Below are 21518 nucleotides of genomic sequence, written 5' to 3'. Positions count from 1 at the left end.
CTTTGGGATACTTTTGCTTCCCACGTCTTTTTGTGGCATTTAATTGTATCGCCTTATTTAAAGATAGTTTGCTGGCATAATTTTTCCACTGTCCACATCGCCGCGTTTATTTCGATTGACCACTGCAAAAAGTTCATCTTGAAGACAAAAGAGATTTAGGTCTTGTTTAAGAGGAAGAGAACGTGAGCCTCCCAGTCCATTGTTAGTTGACAGCAAACCTCGGTTGCCTTTCATCTTGATATTTGAAATCTCCAGGATAAGTGACTTCATCTGCGCGCAGTCCATTGGTTTTCGTTATCAAGTCGGATTGCAAGTTAACATGTTAAAAAAATCTCTGTAGAGTATCTATAAATATGGGTACTATTCTCCAACTAACTTCAGTTTATTTTTAAAAAATCTGGTAACCCTTTCCTTTTTATTTTAATAAAGTTCCCTCGTGGCTTGAAAAGTGAGTTGAATCTCCGCCCTGTGCAAACTGAAAAATAACAATACCGCAATTACATGTATTACAATGGCAACAAAACAACGGATTTACGTAATGATTCATTGTCTGATAGCATTTGGATTTTGGAAGAAACGTGATCAATTCTCTTTCCGTTTGTACATATCCAGATCCTCGATTTGTTTTTGGCCAGATTCAGGGAAAATCAGTTAAACAGTGTCCAATTTTTTTATTCAAGTTTTTCTCTGCGATGGCAATTAAAAAAACTTGTATTCTCGAGGGGAATGTTTAGCCTTTTTGTTGAAGTTACCAAACCAGAAATGTTATAAAAACTGATTTTCTACCATTCTCGAGCATCTTAAAATCATCTGAAAATTTCTCAGACTACTGACAAGGATGGACACTTTTACATGTATGTTCTAAGGCAAGTTTTGGTAATAGATCGCTCGATTGCTTTTTCAAGTATGCTGCTGCAATCTTTTTATGTACATCATGATTTTTGAGCATTTATAGATACGTATATCCAGCTGCATCTGGAGTCTACATTTTGTTCCCAGCCTGCAAAGACAAGGCTTTTCTACATTTCTGAATCACGACTGCGCCATTTTTTCTTTTAAAACTTTCAGTAACAGCGGCAGTGCCGCGTATCATCTCCATCAGAGGAGAATCAAAATGCTAAGTAACGAGTCAAGCTATCTAAATTTTATCATATCACTTTTCTCAACTCGGGTTGCTCGAATGTGCAAGTCTCACAACATCACATCAAAAAAATTTGCTCACACTCGCCTTTTCAAATGAAGTCACTCTATCATATCACAGACTTCTTCGACACTAAAATGAGAAACTAGGAGATTTTGAGACCCAAGATTGCTTTTTCTTTAATTCATTTGGGAAATTTATTACCTAGCATTTCTTTATTTCGTTTCTTTTTTTTTTTCCGGTTATATTGAGGTGACTGAATTTCTTTGTAGCAGAAGGGAAATCATTCTATCGAATGAACCCTTCATATGCCCGGAGTTATTTTACTAATTGTCTCCGTCTTACGTAAACTGCTTTTGTTTACCTTACACTTTTTATTGGCCAGGCATTTGAAAGGTCTGTTGTGACGACAGTGGAGAGTAACCAGAACGTAAAAGACATTTACCTCCACTTTGCCGGCGGTGCGAAAAAGCACAGCTTTCTCTGTATGCTGAAACATCGACGTTTCATTTATAATAACTTTATTGTCAAGATGAAGTTCAAACGTTTAAAATCCTTTTTCTCGCGACCCCTTTGTTTTGGCAGGCGACACAAGAAAGAGCAGATTGAGGTAGGTGGAAACTTTTCCACTCACCGAGTTTTGAATTGCAAGCTGTTCTTTTTCTTCGATACGGAGCGATCGTGTTATAGCGTTCGTTATCGAAACGAAATTGACCAACAATATCACATAATCCACTCTGATACTGCGTCCAAAGGTTTGAAATAGTAACGATGAACATAAGCTTATCTGAACAACTCTGTTTGAACAGTCATCGATTAAGAATATCAACAATGTCTCTCTCATCCTAACCGCGGCTAGCACTCCGTCTACAATATGTCTTATAGCATTAACTCATCCATCGGTTGCTAATTGACAGTCCCAAGCAGATTTTAATTCAACTATTAGGCTCTCGGGTCGTTGAATATTTCATTCTCACCGAGGTCTAAATTTTTCACGAACATGACAATCTCTTCAGTGCATTTAACCTGGTAATATTTCAATATTGTTTTTGTTTTTTTTTTTTCGATTCTATTTCGCGAATAAATATATGGACGTTCTGTGTTTCAAATCCGATAGACAAATCAAGAGTTTATTTTCAATTCAAAAGGTGCATTAATTGTTAGATATTTGTGAACATCAAATTGAGAGTTACTCCCTGACTTTTAGTCGCATCTTTTGTGCTTGATACGCTTTTCCTACGGGCCGTGTAGCCAATAACTCTGACATCGACAAGAAATGCAGCAAACCTGGAAACGAAAGAAACAACAGCTGTTTTAAAAATTGTTTTTACATATCGTACCGAAAGGAAATTTCGACTAAGGCACACGGACTGTGTGTGGCGTTTACCGTGCAGGAATGATCGAAACACGTTTAAATCTGGCATCACACGAAATACATAACATGAGCCAGTTGTGCCATTGGATGCGAGTAAATTATATTATTTGCTAACGTTGCCACTCTTACCGTAACTGCAAACTCGGGCGAAAAAAACCTCATCAAATTTCTTCTTTTGTGCATGCAGTTTCGCCTTTGTTTTAGAAGCACTTTTCGTTCAGAGTGCAAATGTGCGACATGGTCCTTCAATATAGTTTTCATTTATAATGATTCTTCCTTTAAAATTCTCAGGTGTGTTCTCCTAATTTTGGGGCGAGAAATTTTCTAAAAGTTGCCATAGAGTAGAAAATGAGGAAAGTATTTCGACGAGTTGGTTATTGTAACTTCAAATAAAAAGATCGCTCATCCGGCTTGAAAACTTGAAGAGAAAATTGTAATGCGAAAAGAAAATATATCTTTCGTCCTATTTTATTTCCACTAGACGGCTGTCATCCAATTTCCTCAACAACGAATGTATGTTGTTCATCGCAAACTCTCAACAATAAAGCAATAAACGGGAAAAGACTTGTTTTAAACCAACCAGATTGCAAGCAATTGTTTCTACTGAAGGAAGTTTTCCAGCCTCCAAAGTTTAATTTACGTTTTGAATGCCGAACAAAGAGAGTTCCTGTTAAAATTTCAGTAACATCCTAAAAGTATGTTTCTAATGGTACCTTCAGCACAGCATGCAGATATATCAGCGAAGGAAAGGAATTGTTAGCTAAATGTTTCAGTTCCGCACGTTTGAGTTAATTCTGTTCATGCCAAAGGGCAACGAAAGGCTGTACTCGTGTAAAACCACTTACACATCGGCAAGAAACAGGTTACCATACTGTCATATTGTGATTTAACGATTTATAAAAAGGAACATACACTTTTTTTTTTTTTTTGTAAAAACGATTAATTTTGACGCTGAGGTTAAACGTTCTCATTTTTTTCGCGATTTGAGCCTGAAAACGTTCTTAACATTATCTTAGTCTACAGTTTTGTAGTATCAATTTGGACGTGACCAGATAAGTTCGACTACAAACTGAGTTTTTCTTCAGTGTTTTGAGCAATAACCGCAATTTTAATATCAAAAAGTGTCCTCAAGTATTTGAGTTAATTTTCCTGTTAGACCACAGTTTTATATTTCTCTTACTTTATTTATACTTCTAGCTGAAAAAAAAAAATGAGCCGTTCTTAAACGGCTGTCAGCGTTGGTATGTTCTTGGTATACTCATTAAATTAAGGATAATCTCAACGTTAGCCTGAACGTTCGCATGAAAAAGATTTTTTGAAATAAAAAAGGGTAATAAATAGATTTAGCCAAGCCTAAAAGCGGAGCTCCCAAGTTCGTAATATTAATGATAACATAAAAGATGTGCATTTGCCAAGACTCGCCTGAGACAGTGCTTCCTTCGTTTTGATAGTCCCCCCTACCCTACCCGTGCAATCTCAAGGCACGTGCGTACGTACGCTCGGTCAGTCACGTGACAACCAAACGAAAAGATGATATTCCATGGGTATGCGGCAGAGCTATAAACAAAGAATGATCAATGGAAGAAATTGCATCGCCAAATTTCCTAAAATTGGTTTGGACACGCCGTGTTATTAATAGAGTTCACTCACCTTTTTACTGTACGTTTCGCGCTCTGTTATCGAATTAGCTGTCGGTTACTAGGTAACCAAACTTTTGAAGGAATAAAGGCTGATAGTTTCTAAAGAAACTGTTTGGCGCTGCGTCGGTGGGGGTAACGAAATAATTTGAATATGTCAACAAAGTTGAAATGGTAAATTGGCCACCGTTATGGTTATAAAAGCTGATGTTTCGAGCGTTAGCCCTTCGTCGGAGCGAATAGAGGAATTGTGGGTTGTGTGTGCTTTTAAAGGCAGAAAATGGAGCTACGTGATTGGTGGGAACATGGCAACGAGAAAAACACGAATAAATTAGTGGAATGAAAAGCGTTCGTTGATACCTGTGGGATTTAGACTGCCGGTTTTTGAAGGAATAGGTTAATCTGTCAGAGAAAGTTCCTGCTATTTAAGATGAACAAAGGCTCTGACTTTTTAAACAAGGTAACCAGGCCTTGAATCGATGAATCTGTACACAGCTAATCAACTTGTGTGTGGCGCGCAGCCACTGCATTCTCGAACAGGCCTCTCACCTCCCCCTCCCCCTCCCCTACCCCAGCCTCGCTTACATAGTACAGACTTGGAGATTACTTTAAAGTATTCCAAAAACACTGGAGTAAAAATAACACGCAAATGAAAACAATAAGAAAGTGGCAAAGATTTGTAATTGACGTCATCTTGCAGAAGAGCTATTGTGATATTTGATTACCATTGACTTGTTGAGCCATCATTTTTCATGTTTCTTGATGAATTTCTGGAAGTTTTCATTTCATGACCTTATTCTGTAACTAATATCATTATCATAATTATTACTATTATCATCAGTCTATATTACACACGTTACAATATTTTTATCAGCAATTTCAATTTCAATACATTATGCGTGGAGTAAATTTGCATGAACGCCAGTGCATTTTGTGATTCATTGGTATGAGTGCTGTTGAAAATGTTTTTAACTGCGCAAGCCGTTTCCGAATGCAAATCGAAAACCCTTCACGAGTAATCATAACTTACAAATTAACAAGTATTTCACGCCATTTTCTTTTTCTAAAATTCTCAAATAAATCACGTTTAACGCGACTTTGTACATCCTCGGTCTTATTACTCGAAACAATGATTGGAAAAATATCCCTACGTACTGTCTTTACAAAGTAACTGAGATATATACTGGGAGCTTCCTGATTGGTCAAAAACCTATTGTTTACTGCACTGTATTTTTAATTGGGTGGGGAAGGTAATTCGGGATAGCGCTCGATCTGTGATTGGTCCAGAAACATACGCCTAAATCAGATACAATGAATATATGAAGTTCATATATTTTGAACTGCGGTTGTAGATAGGTATGATGCACGATCCTCGCAGTAGAGAGCGCTATTTATGCAATAGCGAAAATCAGACCTGAAAAAAATCAGGCCTGTATGGGATTCCAACCACTGACCTCTACGATACTAATGCAGCGCTCTACCAATAGAGCTAACAAGCCACCTGGGAGCAGGCCGACAAGTTGATTCGTAATAAACCAGTGATGATAAATCAGATACAATGAATATATGAAGTTCATATATTTTGAACTGCGGTTGTAGATACGTATGATGCACGATCCTCGCAGTAGAGAGCGCTATTTATGCAATACCAGTTGGCTTGTTAGCTCAATTGGCAGAGTGCTGCACTAGTATCGCAGAGGTCAGTGGTTCGAATCCCGTACAGGCCTGATTTTTTTCAGGTCTGATTTTCGCTATTGCATAAATAGCGCTCTCTACTGCTAGGATCGTGCATCATACGTATACGCCTTTTTCTCATGCAACCGATCAGATGCAAAACTAAAAACGACTTGGTTTTCCGCGTCAAGTTCCTGCGCTTTAGGCAGTTTGGTTGTTTTTACTTTGAGCTGTCGATGGATCTTGAAGGTAATTTCTTTTCTTTTTACTGGCCATTGTGTTCATTTTGGTTTTTGTTTAACCGCACTCAAATGAAAGGCAAGATAATTTGGTTTTATCAACCGAGTTATTAATGTAAATTAGCCGCCGTAAAGGGTTTCTGAGCGTTAGCCCTTCGTTAATCGCTCTGTCTAATGGTTAACGCTCGAAACAAAACTGATCTGATAACGGTAGCCAGTTTATAATACCAACTCAGTTCATATGCATGTACGAAAGTTCAAATGACAAGATTGCGTGATTTCAGGTCGTCAGGGCCACGATGTCCTACAAGACGTAAAAACAACTACACAGGTCACAAACTTTTGAAGCCTTTGGACGTTTTCGATAAAAATTAAAAAAAAGAAAAGATACAACGGCGATCAACGGGATACCCGAAATCTAATAAATTTCCTGTTCGAGAAGTCTCAAGTTTTCCTTTTCTCTCCTTCGGCCAAATTTGATCTCCTTGGACATCTCTGACGTTTTTACTGCTGTCGTCCCATTAGCGCCCGTCCCGCTCCGGTATTCTTTTCTCCTCTTTCGCCCCATGCCCTCGCGCAACTCCCTCGTGGCTCACACTTCACTTGTTTGGTTAAAAGGTAGGCTCTCTGGGTGGTAGCTCAGAGATCGGAAGTGACCGCCAAACGACTACAAAACAGGTCTTAAAATAGAGGCACTCGGTATATGAATCGATTTGCCATTCTGACATGATAGCTTCCGTGATACAATATTACGTATTTTCGTTTTCCAACGGCCTTACTTTCACTACATTAAAAGCGCACTTCGTGTAACATATTATTAGTATAATTTGCTGATTTCGTCATGCAATACCTTATGACAAAATTAATAGCATTAAATTCAGATCTACGCACGCTGGGTAAGTGAAAAGTCACCACGAGATTATATTTGAATGACCTGGCTGCACGCAAAATATAGAACAGCACTCATCCGTAAATATGCTTTTTATTGAGGTTGCTTTAAGACTTTAAAAATTAAATTTGATCTGCTGAAATCCTTAGCCTTCCTCAAGGAGCGTTTTCGTAGTTTTTTTTTTCCAATTTCTTCACGAAACGCACACTGGGAATTTCATATATCTTCAAGAATTAAGTTGTATGCGGTGGCCATTTCTCAACGGAAGAGCTAATGTGACGTCAAGAATAACTTGATGATCATGATGGCCAAAGCAAAACAAGGAAGTTGCTATCATGTCACGCGCATGTCTACAGATGTTCGTTTTTCGAGTAGAAAATTCTGAAAGGAGTGTGGCCGGTGGTAAATTTATTGATGTAAAATATGTCTCTCCACTGGTTCATTCTACGGTATAAGTGAGCTAAATATCGAAGTGACTGCGAAGTAAAAGTGGTGAGTCATGGTCTAGTTCTAGGTGTATTTAGTTAGAAAACCATCCACAATCACGTCGCTCGAACGAAAACTTGCAAAAGGGTTCGACAATTTTTCTCAGTCGACATGTTCGTTACATTCATGTCCAGAACTGATTCAAGAAAAGCAAAACCTCGTTTCGTGCGAGCGCCTGAAAAGCTTTAGTGGTTTACCATTATCCAAACAGGCTTTTGTTCTTCTTACGCAATCTTACATAAAAGTAGATCGAGCAACAACGGCTAGGAAATAAATTAAATCAACCGAAGCACATCGAGCTAAAAATTTACACGGGGTCATCTCGAATTGATATTCATATCGATGAGGAAGATTGTAGTTCAGTATTACCTTAACCAAGCGAGGACGATTTGGTAAATGCTCAAATAATGCGTTTTGTTCGAATGATTTCACTCATCTTCTCCAGCGGTCTTATTTCCGAACATCCTGCACGACGATTATGTCTAATTTAATTCTACTTTGAATGAAAACTGTTATCTCCTGAGTACACCACAACCGTTATTTTGTATGATGAATGTCACTATTGAAAGCAATTCTTTATTTGTCTGGTTTTTCTAAGCGTTGCTGCTGATAATTATAAAAAAGGTTATAGTCAATGTTTAGAAATATTATGCAAGATTCAAAGATTGCCTAAATTGTCGTCCTCAGTTCAGACGATGTGACGCAAAAATTTTTCCTGTCTGGCTGACGATGCACCTGGGTTTGCCTCGGTAGGTTGATAGTTTTCAGTTTCTGTCGGATAATTTGTTAGTGTATCTTACTCTGCCAATTCAGATCAATCGCTAAATTGATGGTTATATGAATTTACAATAGCTTACGGTTTTTAGAACTGACTGTCGTGAAACTGACGATTCGCTATCCAGGAATGATTATGTTGTCGAGTTTGCTGGGTACCGGTGTTTCCGCCTCTCAGTGTTATGATTGTCAGCCTAGAGGGTTATTTGAGCGCTCTTTTAATATTGTTTAAACAACTTGAGTGGTGCGTGGTCTAGGTTAGATCGAGTACTCGTTACATATTGATTTGCCAAGGTTAAAATAGGAGTCCTGTGGCAAAATCCAATGACATTTCTTTTCGTGTTTGAGCGTAGTTATGTTTTTTTTTTTTTCAGCTGCAATTTATACTTTCGTAATGTGTGCTTTATAAGTTTCTTTTTCGAGAACGTCGGGAATCCTCTATCATGGAGCCAACATCGTTTCTGGCTCGCTGATCTTGAAAGGGTATCGTCGCGGTCGACAAACCAGGAATACGAGCTTTTTTCCTTTTGTAAAATATTGCCACAATCAAGTATCTATGGTTAATAATAAGTACACAAATTGCTTTTGTAGCCCAAGAGGTTTACATTCTTAAACAAATGCAACTAGGAGAGCACGTCGATGTACGTGACTTTTTGGGTCTTTTCAAATGAAACAGAAACTCGATCATTCTCGTGTTCCTGGTTTTCTATTTTTGACCCGCAGTCAGGGTAAATAATTTTTGCTTACTTGGTCATCAAACTACGCATTTCCTGTTTATCGAAGTAAAAAATAACGTAAGTTTACACCCACCTACCACTCCATTCCTTCATTCCCTTTTCCAAAATTCCCTTTTCCAATATTTTTCCATTGTACTAATTCCAATTCAAGCTTAAAATTATCGTTAAAAGACGACCTCATCAATCATCTCTAATGGATCCTCCGTATAATTATCAATAAACTGCAATCATGCTTGCTTGAATAAATTCCGGCGAGGCATGATTTAAAAAAAATCAGGCTCTTTCACCGCAAAAGACCGGAAGAGGTCAAGAAACATTGGAGTGAAGCCAAACGAATACGTGAATTCTTGCCTAAATAAGAACTCCCAGTGCGCGGCGTGATCGGAATTGTCAGTCTTCTTTTAGATCATTAAACACAACTTGTACAGTGCCTGAAACAAAGACGGCTTTCTGAACAAAACTCGCTGAAAGTATTACAGAAACTTGAGCAACATTGTTATGTAAAGATTTTAAAACTGCAGCGGTGATTCGTCTCCAAGCAAGTGGTAAGCTACTTGATTAGTTTAAAGGTTCTTTCTCTTTTACGGCATGTGGCACTAGTTTGTAATAACTTCAGAGATTCTTGGAAGTTGTTTTCTATCGCCGAGACACAGTTATTGTCTATGGGAGTGCAGGCCATGATGATTGCGCAATGCCACATGTTTCGGTCAATTGAAGTTAAGTCAAGTAATCTTCAAACCAATTAAGCATTTTTGTGTTGGAAAGTTTAGCTTTATCGTCAGCTATTAGCTTTCATAAGATATTTTCCAGGTCAATGAAGGCCATTTGGCTTTGGAGTTGAATTGCTCAAGCTTGTTACGGAATAGTGCTAAAGGTACTCTCAATTTTCACTTACTTCTTCTCCATTTTAACTTTGCTTTGTGTTTGATAAACTGAACATACTTTCCGGCGATTTTTTTTCCCGAAGAATTTGCGAGTGCAGTTCTTTATGGGAGAAATTCTAATGCCAATGGTCCGATGTTCTGTGAACTTAACTACAGCGAACTCGTGAGCGAGCTTAGCCATCCCGGTACTGGGTTCATCTACGACCAGCGACCTGCAAAAATGCTCCAATCACTAATGTCAAAAGCGCTAACTTGGAAGATAAATTAGCGCAGGCTAACTCTCGACGTCTGACGTCGGCGACTTGAGAATCAAGGCTACTCAACTATCACTTGGCCTTTCAAAATTGTAAATTCCGTAACCTACGCACTACTGAGTACCATGGTTTATTCTGCAAAGCCTTACGCTCACTCGAAGACTGGGAATACAATCTTTTTCTTTCTCCTCGATGATAAATTTACGATATTTACGCTACAGCGGAAATCAGGCTTATGCGCGTTTCTTACTTTACACCACTGGGTGTAAGCGTGGCCTATGAATACTCTGCCAGCTTTATTTTTTGCCGGTTTTTTCGTCAATGCTGACGAATAATTCTGATAATTCAGTTTTTAGATGGGTGGCTAATTACACTGAGTTTTCTTACCTGCCTCGAAAGGCCGAGCACTTGCCTGAAGTAGACACGGTACTCTCTTGCTTGTACAATACTCGGAGAAAGTGACTCTTACTTACTAGCACGTTTTTTGAGCCAAGAGGAAGTGTCTTCTTTAATTACCAAATATTCACTTCATAACAAACACGGACGGAGCCAAATATGGTAATTGTAAACTAATACAGTAGTGTGAGCCTCGTCGTTGTAGTTAATCAAGAAAGATAACGTGCAGTTAACTGAAGGGATAGATCCTGGACCTTTCAGCAGACGATCGCTGACTCGCTGAAATATTTCGAAAGTTTAACTTCCTTGGATCGTTTATCTGATTGAAAGGACAATTGTTTTTCGTTTAAATTTCGGGACCGGCGAGGGCTTCAAGTGAGAAGAGATTGGAACGAGACTAGTTTTTATCGCATCCGCAGCCTCGACACTGCCCCTTCAATTCTCGCTCCAACGTTTCACACTCTCCTACTCTCTCGTCACTACAAATTGTCATCCAAAAGTAAACAAAACTCCGGTGATGAATCACGGCTGAAAGTGGTCGATCTTCATGAAACTACTACATATTCGTTCCTTGTTTAAATTTGAAGTGTAACTGATCAAATGTAGGCTTTCTATAAAACCAAGAGAGTTCAACCTTTTAAGTAATTTAAGTTTGGCAATACCTAATAAAATATGCCCACATCTGATTGGATCCCAGAACGCAATTGACAGGATTATAATCAGACAGCTGGAAAAGAATTGGCGGGTTTCCTTAAAAGAGATGAAGCTAAAAGCACCATGTGGGATCTTCATTGAAAGACGATATAAAAGATGGTGCACAAATATATGTCAAAAGTTCTCGATATACTCTACAAAAAAACACACTCTACAAAAGAAAAAAAACAAAACAAAACAAAAACACAACGAAACAAAACAAAAAAAGATAAAAACAAGAACAAATTTCCAACGTTCTTTTACTGATCATAAAATTTTGTGTAACATACACGCGAACTGAATGAAAGGATGATGATTGAAATGTAAATAGTTTATTTGATGTCATTAAGGTGACAAGAATTTTAGACTAAGGGCCATTCTAACAATTTAGGTTTTGGTTTTAGTGGGCCACATGACTCGTGTTTGACAAGTCAAGTGATTTTTGATATATTTTATTTAAAAGTGCTCCCGCATTTCCAATATTTTCATTCTCGGATTTTAATAATAAGACGTGACTAAAAATTGATCTCTTAAACATATTGGCTTTTAAATGGAATACCGCACCTCCTTTGGACAAAAAGCGCGACAGAACGCAAGAATGAAATTTCCAGAGTACCTTGTAGGATAAGAATATCCATGAAGTTTTATTAAGCGGATGGTGGATCTTTTGTGTATGCGGGATTAAATTCTTGTTCTTCAAGATGACCAAAAGTTTCCTCGAGAATAAATTTTTGCGATTTTTTGATCACACAGAAAACATAAGGAAAAGAAGGTAATTTTTGGAACCATTAATAGCTAATGAACTCCGATAAACTATCTATATCACAGAAATTCCACCGAAATTTACGAAGACAGTACCGTAGTTCTCAAAAGGATTGACACGTCAACGAAATCAGATTGAAAGCATTTACTTCCCCTGCCCACTCCATTGGTGTCTGCGGCTTTCTTTTGTTTTGTGGTTATAACTGGTTTTTTTTTTTTTTTTTTAATCTATTTCTCTTTCTTTCTCGTGGGAATCTTTTTCTGTAGGAACTTATAATGGCTTAGCAAGGACTTTATGCAAGGTGCGAAAAATTTGATACCCATAAATTAAGTTCTAATACAATGCAGTAGTTACACTGAACTCCACCATGGAATGCTTTTCTTGCAGAACTAATTGAAATACAGTTGTGTCTTAAGAAGCCACTCATTGGGAATAAAGATAACGTGAGTTAGAACGCCGTCTAGACGAGTGGAGGAATAAAGAAAAGTAATAAGGTTGAGTTCAAAGCTAATTGTTGGCAGAGAGGCAGTAATTTTGACCAATGAGAACTTACCCAAGACAAGTGTCTTTTCATTTATTTTAGTACTTTGCTAATTCGCCGTTTCAGCCTCCCGAATTATTGCCGATAATAGCATTATTAGCACTGTTATATTTCTCTCATACAGTGTTCGTCCCCTGAAATTCAGCTTTTTTTTCTATAGTACCCATCGATAAGAACTCTTCATTTTGTTGGGCTTAAGAAGCCCTATTTGATCGCCTGCTATGCTTTTGATAATTGCCATTGAATTAATTCGATCCTCTTTTGGTCACTTATGTGCGATCATTAATTTTTTCTCATCGGTAAGTACATCATTAATCGACACATGATTCAATTTTTTGAACCACTCAATTTACCTAAGATGATGAGTGGTGATACATTTTGACCACTCACCGGCCTGTATGTTGCCCACCGGCCTGTATGTTGCCCACCGGCCTGTATGCTGCCCACCGGCCTGTATGTTGCCCACCGGCCTGTATGTTGCCCACCGGCCTGTATGTTGCCCACCGGCCTGTGTGTTGCCCACCGGCCTGTGTGCTGCCCACCGGCCTGTGTGTTGCCCACCGGCCTGTCTGCTGCCCACCGGCCTGTATGTTGCCCACCGGCCTGTGTGTTGCCCACCGGCCTGTGTGTTGCCCACCGGCCTGTGTGTTGCCCACCGGCCTGTGTGTTGCCCACCGGCCTGTGTGCTGCCCACCGGCCTGTGTGTTGCCCACCGGCCTGTCTGCTGCCCACCGGCCTGTATGTTGCCCACCGGCCTGTATGTTGCCCACCGGCCTGTGTGTTGCCCACCGGCCTGTGTGTTGCCCGCCGGCCTGTGTGTTGCCCACCGGCCTGTGTGTTGCCCACCGGCCTGTGTGTTGCCCGCCGGCCTGTCTGCTGCCCACCGGCCTGTATGTTGCCCACCGGCCTGTATGTTGCCCACCGGCCTGTATGTTGCCCACCGGCCTGTATGTTGCCCACCGGCCTGTATGTTGCCCACCGGCCTGTATGTTGCCCACCGGCCTGTATGTTGCCCACCGGCAAATTTATCGAAATTTACTAATAAGTTACTACCACTGCCTGTGAAATTGACAGTTTCTGTCCGCCGTAGACTTTTCAGTAATGAAAACGTTCTGGATTATTTGCCAGCAAGAGATGGTGAAGAGAGATTCTTAGGGAAGTCCATCTTTAACCTTTAATCTCGAAGGTTTAGTCTTCAGAGCTAAGAATGTCGTGTTGAATCGATTAAATTCCGCAGATGGAGGTTAATCATGACAGACGCCATCTTCGAAAAGAGGCCACACCGAACCAGGAGAATGCGTCGTGTATTCGCGGAATGTATATCCTGGCACTGACCAGAAAAACATCGATTTCAAATCTGCGAAATGATTCCAGCATCTTGTCTTTATCTAAAGTAAAATCCTAAAAGAATTTAACACTGATGCACGCTTTTATAGAAGATAAACAAGAGGAAAATCGAAGTACCATGTCATTATAACTTTCTAAACTCTGAATTAAGGCAAAACTTGTTTCAAACAAATGGCCTCTGATATTTTGAATTGGTATCCGACTTATGGGCCTTAATTTTGCTTCACAGAATCGTTACAAAAAGCATTGTACAACCTGAATTGACCCACAGCTAACCACGTCGATATGTCGGTTGACTTGCGCATCTGTTCATAGCACTGTGAAGGCCAGCGCTTTCAAAACACCGTCTGTTCCTCTCTTAGTCGAATTTACTGTCAGCTTGATGCCTATGAATGGTATCCCAGGTAGCACCGCAGGTTCTTGCGTTGAAGTACGAGCAATTAAATTTCTAGCGCTCACTTCAAACGGCGTGAAAAAAAATTATTTTTCGTAGTTTTGAATAACAGGGAAAATAAGTTACGAGTTTAGTTGATTTGTAATGACAATGCTTTTTAACTATCTCTCCCTTCAAAGATGAGTCACGGCGAGCTGGAAAAAACTCAAATTTTTAAGATAGGGATCCGCCGCAAACAGCAACTTACATAAACTACGTTTGTGAAAAACTGTTGCGTGACAAAAGTCGTGTTCAAATTCATTTGTTAAACTTTGCTTCTTGGATCGTTAATCAGTCGCTGAAGTATTGGCATATAACCTGAGTTTGAGAATAGGCGACATCTTGTCGTGGGCGTTTAAAGAATGATCATACCTCGAGGGCATGTTCTTTTTCATTTTCACGATGTTAATTTCAGAATTAACCTCACAGGCTCACAAGTGCGATAATTAAAAACACCACGTTTAGGCGCTTTTGTGTGCCAAAACCAAGTATGCCTTAAAATATCAAGATAACTGTTTAGTCTAAATCTTTGAATGCTACTCTACTGAAGTTAATTTACTTCCTGGAATTTTTCTTCGAAAGCGTTTTGATCGTTACGATTTGTATCCTCCAGACAGCCCGCAAGCTAGAGCACGACTATAATTTCCCCGTCTGAAGCCAAAAAGTTAATCTATATACAAAGCTTTTGGGTGTTTGTTTTTCAAAGAGACAACGTTAGGTCTCCACGGTTAGATATATCTTTAAAATGAAAGATATCCTGACTGTAAGTCCTGGCTGGAATTGTACTTCATTAGATTGAAAATTGCGTATTCGGCATGCGTGCTGGGCAATATTAGACCAATGTTTTCTCCGAGGCGGATGCCTGATTAAGAAAGTTTCGGTTTGATCCAAAGTCGTCGTTCAAGTTGATCACAGGCCAGTTCGATGTAGTCGATCGAACTGAAATTTATCAGTTTAAAAGGATCAAAATGAAATGTGTATTGTTTTTAACGCGACTGCAGATTTTTATATGTTCTGTCACCTCGCAACTGGAACATGAAGCTGAATCGCACATTCTCTCAAATAACGTTGCATGACATCAACCTTGCGTTTCCTGATCTCAACAACAATAGCTTTCAAATTTGATCGCAAATGCAAAGAAACTGAAAGGGAAACAATATTATGTATTTAATATATTCAACTATAGCGTAATAATTTATCGGAAAACAAAATCAAAAGGTGACATCTGTTCTGCGAGGAACTTATATGCAAATTATAAAAGATAGAAAGGCATTTTAATGAGAGCTGCTTCTTGGCAGCTGTTTGTACTCCTCGTCAGATTCCTCTCTCACTTTCCTATGATTTCGATAGTATTGGTTCAGAAGGGTTTTATTTCTTGTTTGGTAACAACTCGCGTAAGCTGCAGTTAAAGGCTTGCGATTTCTTTAGAAACTTTTTTTATTCTATGTAACGCTTAACAGTTCCAGTTATCATTGTTTGTGCAAAGAAAGCTTGAAACGTTGTCTTGTGAAGAGAAAGTCGAAACGTTTTTCACAAATTCAGTAGTTCCAATTTTTTTTTATTTTATTTTCATGGCTTTTCTCATTTGGTACTTGACTTTTCCCCACTTTCTCGCATCGAGATAAGAAAGAAGAAAAGGCAGTTGAGTTTTAGTGCTGATACATCGGAGGTTACTTGAAGTCCCCATCACCGTAAGCTATTGACTGTTTTCTTCGCAACGTTTCCCCTAAACTCATCTCGTTTTATCGATTTTCTACTGTCGAATCGCAAAATAACAGACTAATAACACACATGTTCACTGCTTCTGTTTGTGTCATTTCGCTGCAAGACAAAAGCAATTTAAATTCACTTTTATTGCTATGAAAAGCCCGCGCAGCTCGTCTGCCAAATTCGTATGATCCGGCTTTGTCTTTCAATTGTCAAAGGAAACAAAATATTCAAATGAGTAAGTAGGCTTCGATGCGATCACACTTTTTCCTTTTTCCTTCCGAATGTTCAGGGAATATAAGAATAGCTTTTGTACTACCCTCTTGTTGCACGAAATCCCTGCAAAATTATTGCGTAGCTTTTCAGCTTACTCATGGTCTGGTTTTAACGAGAATTTTAGTCCAAGCTGGTTAGAAGAGTTCGGCTTAGAGATAATAAGTCGCCACAACTGCAAATTTCTTATTCGACGTCAATCATTCGTTGTGTGTGACGTCATTCGGGCTAAAAGGCCAGTTTCTTCGACTGCTTGCAAATTGGACTAGATATGTTTACACTCGATCCATGGACTAACAACTGTTCCTTTAGGTGAAATATTTTGGTGTTTTTATATCTTCCAGTCTGTGAGTTTACTGTCGGACGCCTTGGCAATCCACACAGCCATGGCTGTGGCGATAGCGAATGGAGGACAACAGCGACCGCAACGTCCTCAAAGATGTAGTACGGGAGCAGGACCAAAATTCAAACTGATCCACGAAGGAGACATTCAAGTTTGTCGCTTAAACCATAGCCGAACTTTAATCAGCAAAGTGTTAAGTTCCAAATTTCTAAGAAGATGGGAAGCACATCATGTTTATTTGGGAGACTTCCAAATGTATTCCGCCACGGTGAGTGAAATATAGCGGTAGGAGTTAGAAAGTTTTAAGCGAATGAAATATTTAATCCTAAGCAGCGGTTTGCGAGGTTGTCTAATCACTTGTCCGCCATTTTCTTATCTCAATATCGTTTCGAACGGTCAGAAGTGATCATCAAATGGTTTGCTATGCTAAGGATTATCGCAGAAGCGCTAGCAAATTGAACAAGAATGCTAGATATTGAAATGTTCTCTTCGCCTAGAACGTTACCGAGCTGGCGAACGTGAGCTTGAACTAAGAAGAAAGCTGTCGCTTTTAAGTCTCAAGAGAAAGCGAAGATTTTCTTCTCGGCTTTAGTGTCACTGTCGCCGTAATAACCTGGTAATTTTTACAGCAAATTGCACAAGGATATGAAGAACAAGGAAATAGAGCTTCTTCTTAGTGTTGACTTTTTCCGTTCAGCTCAGTAATTGTCGTCTTGATTCGCCTTGCGAAATACAGAACAGTTGGTACTTACTCTCAATGAATCAGAAAACTGTATTAGTTTCTTTTTTTTCTTCTAATGGAAAGATGTTAGACTGCCATTGAGGGTCACTTCTCGATCTAAATCATCACGAATATAGATTTCTAGTTAATTTCGCTTTTCCCTGACAAGCAGATATAGCATGTACAAAAGCACTGTGACCTCACCAGTACACAGATGTCTGTGGCTACAATGTGCTTCAAGTGGGCACCTTACCATTTTTATTTTATAAGTCTAGATCTTTTTTGTTAAGTGTTATGTCATGGGAATCATTGTTTCTGAATCACGGTGTACCTTGAGTGAACATTTTGTCTTCGCAAAGACAATCCTAAGTAATCAGTAAGGGCTTCAGCGATTCCTGTGTTTCTTGATGCCAAAAGTTTGTTTGGATTAATTCATTTCCTTTTAAATGAGCCTCACTGCACTCTATGTTCTTTCGTTTATTTCTGAACTAATGTTATGCGGAATTTAAGTCGTAAAATTTGGCTTTTCTTTGGAGTTAATGGTGATGTCTTGAAACTGGACAAATTGGTTCTATGATTTTCATGATTAAGTTATTGGCATGTCACTGACAGGAGAGGGAAAAAACTTATCAAATGTTGCATGTTGCAAGTTAAAGAGGTCTTCAGGAAATCCCTTTTCAGAATTGGAGAATTACTTCGGTTTTCAATTTCAAAAACATACACAAATACAATGGATTTGGTAAACAAATTAGATTTATTTTTCTTAGTAGTAATTTTACACCCCTCTTCCACTCAGCTTAAAAGAAATCTATAAACCAGAGACATGGAAAATGAACTCTTTTGTTGTACTAGAAACAGCAAATTTTGACTCACTGTGCCTGATGTGACTCAGGTCCTTTTTTCAAATATGTGTTGCCATTATTTTCAACAAAAATTTGATAGAAGTTTGTTTTAAGTAGCTTTCTCATCATTTTGAGTGTTCTAATCTGGAATTTATTGGTTAGGCTGGCAGCTTTAATTATTCTTTGGGCTCATCTTTGTCTGGAGTAGTGTATTGTGAATGAATAAAACCAAAATGTGCTGGCACCTGTCTCAGGGTTTTGTTTTGAAACAAGTTTTTCACTATTCAGTTTTCTTCAGATTTCAGCTTTAGATTTCTGTGAGAAACCTTAAACTTTGAAATTTTGCAATTAGGTGATAATCCTAAACTTTTACAGTTGACGTAAATATTAAATGGTGCCTTTGTTATCTCATTTCTTGGTCCACTGATTCTTTTTTAATTGTGACTTAATGTCATGATTTACTGTTTTTACCTCTGAACATTGGGCATTGTTGTGAGTTTCTTTGAGCAGGCTTACATCCAGATTGCATTTTATTTCACCCACAAAGTTGAGATGAAGAACATCTTATTATCTTTAAGAATTTTAAAAACTAATAGTATTTACATTTGATGGCAGAATAGGTTTGCAGTGTTCCTTTGTCAAACAACTTTACTATGAAACTAAGTTAAGTCTGTTTTCCTGAAATTTATTAATGTAGGCTAAAAGAAATTGAATTGCATTGGACTATGCGTGCTTATAATTTCCCTTTCATACTAAAAACTCCCAAACCAGTGTTGATATAGTGTCTGCATGAATTGTATTGACTTACAGCTGTGTGCGTACTAAAATTTGGACCTATTTGACAAGTTTGTTCAATAGGGAAGTTGAGAAATTAATGTGATTAAGATGTGGATGTCATTGAAAACTTTTAATTCTCCACACTTTCAGTTGCAATTTCTTTAGATCATGGACCAAAAATGTAAAAAATGTTCAAGGTACATGCATGTTGGGCATATTGGAGAAGTGTTTTTGATATCATCACTTTTGTGGTCTGTATCAAAAGCTTGGTAAGTCTTGTTTCTTTATGGGTAGCATAGCAACCACAACAAGCAGCCATTGATATTGGATATATTGGTGAAGAAAATCACTGCTCATTAAACACTGATGGCAATTAATGTTGCTTGACATTAATCATTGCATCCACAGAATGCTTCAGTTTCTCTTTGATTTTTTTCAAAAATTATCAATTTAGGTTGTTATGTAGAAGTATGCTGTTTAACATTTAGCTGTGGGAAATATTCTGCATTGAAATGCAGAAGGATGGGGTGGGTGGGGGTGTGTCAAGGTTCTCCTTTTCATTTGGTAATCTGCAGAATTTACTAACTTGAATACCTCTTATTACCACCTAAAATCACTTGGAATTCTCCAGAATTCACCAGGTAAAAGGATTGATATACTAATTTGAAATATCCTTGACCTGTTTAATGCTTAAGATACAAATGTAATGGGGGAACACTGAGAGTGTTACCTACTCTCTGTATTGTGCACAGTGAATCAGTGTGTTCCAGCGCAGTGGAGAATAATATCTACAGTGGGAATGTTATGATGGATAAAGTGAAGTGTATTATTCAAACCCATATCTGAAATGCATTGGCCCAAGGCCTTGTGTTAGCAGGTATTGTCAGGTTTCTAAGCTCAGCTTTCAACAAAGTTGCCCTTTGGCAACCTTAAATCGTAAAATGGTTGCCAGGAGTAAAATGTCACCAGGGAAAAAAGGGATTGGAAAAAGGCATTTTGTGTGATCTTGCTTGATTTACTTTATCCCTGACTACAGTATTTGACTTTGGAATAAGCAATGTCTCTAGCATTTAGCTCTGGGGGTTCTCACTTGCAAGTATGGTTGTTGCTAAATGCTAGCTGTTGGCAAAATTCACAAGTTGAAAAAGTGGTAATTGCAAGCTGTCTTTTTTTTTAACCGGCGATCACATGAAAAAGCGCTACTGGTAGTTCTGAGGTAATACACATTAATTTTACGATTGTCTGCCATTTTGCTTCACTTGACGTTTCAGCTGGCAGCCTAATTTCTTAGCTACAACTGGTCCTATGATATCAAGAGTTTATACTTGGGCAAGTAAGGAAAAATGGCAATTCTTTATAGAAGGAAACAAGGAAACATGAAAAATGTTCCAGGTTCCTCTTACATATCACCTTTAAGATTTTAGAAACAGGTCTAGCAAATTATTGTGTGGCTACCTTTCATGACAATCCAAGTAACCACTTACACTACAAATTCTGTGGCTAAAATGTCATCCTGGCTAAAATGTCATCCTAGCTGCCATGGCATGCATCAGCTGTCCTTACACAGTTAGATAAATGCAAAGTATCAAAATGATTATTGCTATGATATTAATTTGACCTAAAAAACTACGACGTGGCCGAGTGGTTAGGGTGCTGGACTTGTAATCTGGTGTCCCAGGTTCAAATCCTCCATCCTGCCACTTACTGGATTTGTTCTCGGTTGTCCCTAGTTCCACTCCTCGGCTACGCTCTGTAAATAGTCCACTAGTGTGCCTTCTGCTAGTGGGGATTTTTAAGCACTTAGTTAGTTTACATTGTGGCTGAAAAGCCCCTAAGGGGGAGTTTCAATTTATATAATTATTTATTTATTTATTTATTTACATGTATAGTGTATTTTGATTTCGTCTCAATTATGTTGATCCTTTGGCACTTGTATCTAGAGAGAATTCTTCAGCTTTTGTTGCTCAAGCAATGGATATCATGCCTTGAAACTATTATTACTGTGGTCTTTTATTCTCACAAAATTATTTTTATCATTATTACTACAATTTTTGTATTTTAATTATATCAGATGATGCTTTGTATTTTTCATAGAAATACATGTACCTTAACAAAATGTTGTTTTTGGGAGATTTGTGACTGCATTGCCAGAAATGATTTTTTTTTTTTTGGAGCTTAAGACACTCAGGTGCCAGAAAGTTTTCATGATGAAAGCTTTACTGATTATGTCTATGTTGTAGTTCAATTTTATCCTTGGTTTAAATTTTATTTCCCTTTTTTCTCGGTCATGTTAATGTATGATAATGAGTTTGAAACGAGGAAAATAAAATTTGAACCAGGGATAAAATTGAACTACAACATATACATGGCTGCATTTACAATTTTTACCTCCAATGCTGAAGAAATAGACAACAACATGAATTAAGTAAGCTACAATTTTGCCAGATGCCAACTACTCCATGATGTAAGAATTTTTAAACCATCGTGATTTGTATTTTTTTCTTGGTTTTGTTTTCATTGTCATAGCCTGAAACAAGATAAGTAAAAGTCAAACTGGTTTAGAGACTTTTATCTAAGGAGAAAGTTGAACCA

The 21518-nt window shown here is 38.3% G+C and overlaps 2 protein-coding genes across 6 annotated transcripts in view; one reads left to right on the top strand and one right to left on the bottom strand.

Moving 5' to 3' along the window:
- On the bottom strand, positions 1–16592 carry LOC111340827 (uncharacterized). 4 transcript variants are annotated; one of them, XM_088751594.1, is made up of 4 exons: positions 10478–13361; positions 9848–10048; positions 2343–2428; positions 1–475 (listed from the first exon to the last, which is right to left on the bottom strand). In XM_088751594.1, the coding sequence occupies exons 2-4, from the start codon at positions 10015–10017 to the stop codon at positions 378–380; spliced, it is 354 nt and encodes a 117-aa protein (XP_088607720.1). In that variant the 5' UTR covers positions 10018–10048; positions 10478–13361; the 3' UTR covers positions 1–377. The 4 variants fall into 4 exon arrangements, 1 of the variants encoding a protein (XP_088607720.1); XR_015998267.1 differs by lacking the exon at positions 9848–10048; XR_015998269.1 differs by lacking the exons at positions 2343–2428; positions 9848–10048; positions 10478–13361 and adding an exon at positions 13368–16592.
- The window catches only part of LOC111340825 (C-Maf-inducing protein), a 38377-nt gene continuing 18517 nt past the window's right edge, over positions 1659–21518 (top strand). For both annotated transcript variants that reach the window (XM_022947739.2, XM_088751591.1), the window contains exons 1-2: positions 1659–1751; positions 16588–16854. In XM_022947739.2, coding sequence (XP_022803474.2) covers positions 1674–1751; positions 16588–16854 — 345 coding nt within the window. In that variant the 5' untranslated portion in view covers positions 1659–1673. The remainder of the gene's footprint in view (positions 1752–16587; positions 16855–21518) is intronic.

The sequence above is a fragment of the Stylophora pistillata genome, chromosome 3 (genome assembly GCF_964205215.1).
Source record: "Stylophora pistillata chromosome 3, jaStyPist1.2, whole genome shotgun sequence".
Classification (NCBI taxonomy): domain Eukaryota; kingdom Metazoa; phylum Cnidaria; class Anthozoa; order Scleractinia; family Pocilloporidae; genus Stylophora; species Stylophora pistillata.
This window is presented reverse-complemented; position numbering and strand designations above follow the sequence as displayed.

Coding starts and splice junctions, on each gene's coding strand:
- LOC111340827 (XM_088751594.1), bottom strand. CDS start 10,017: ATGGCTAAGCTCGCTCACGAGTTCGCTGTAGTTAAGTTCACAGAACAT. Junction 2,429..9,847: donor AAAGTTAAAATGGAGAAGAA/GTAAGTGAAAAT, acceptor TTTCGTTTCCAG/GTTTGCTGCATTTCTTGTCG. Junction 476..2,342: donor CACAAAAGATGCGACTAAAA/GTCAGGGAGTAA, acceptor GTTATTTTTCAG/TTTGCACAGGGCGGAGATTC.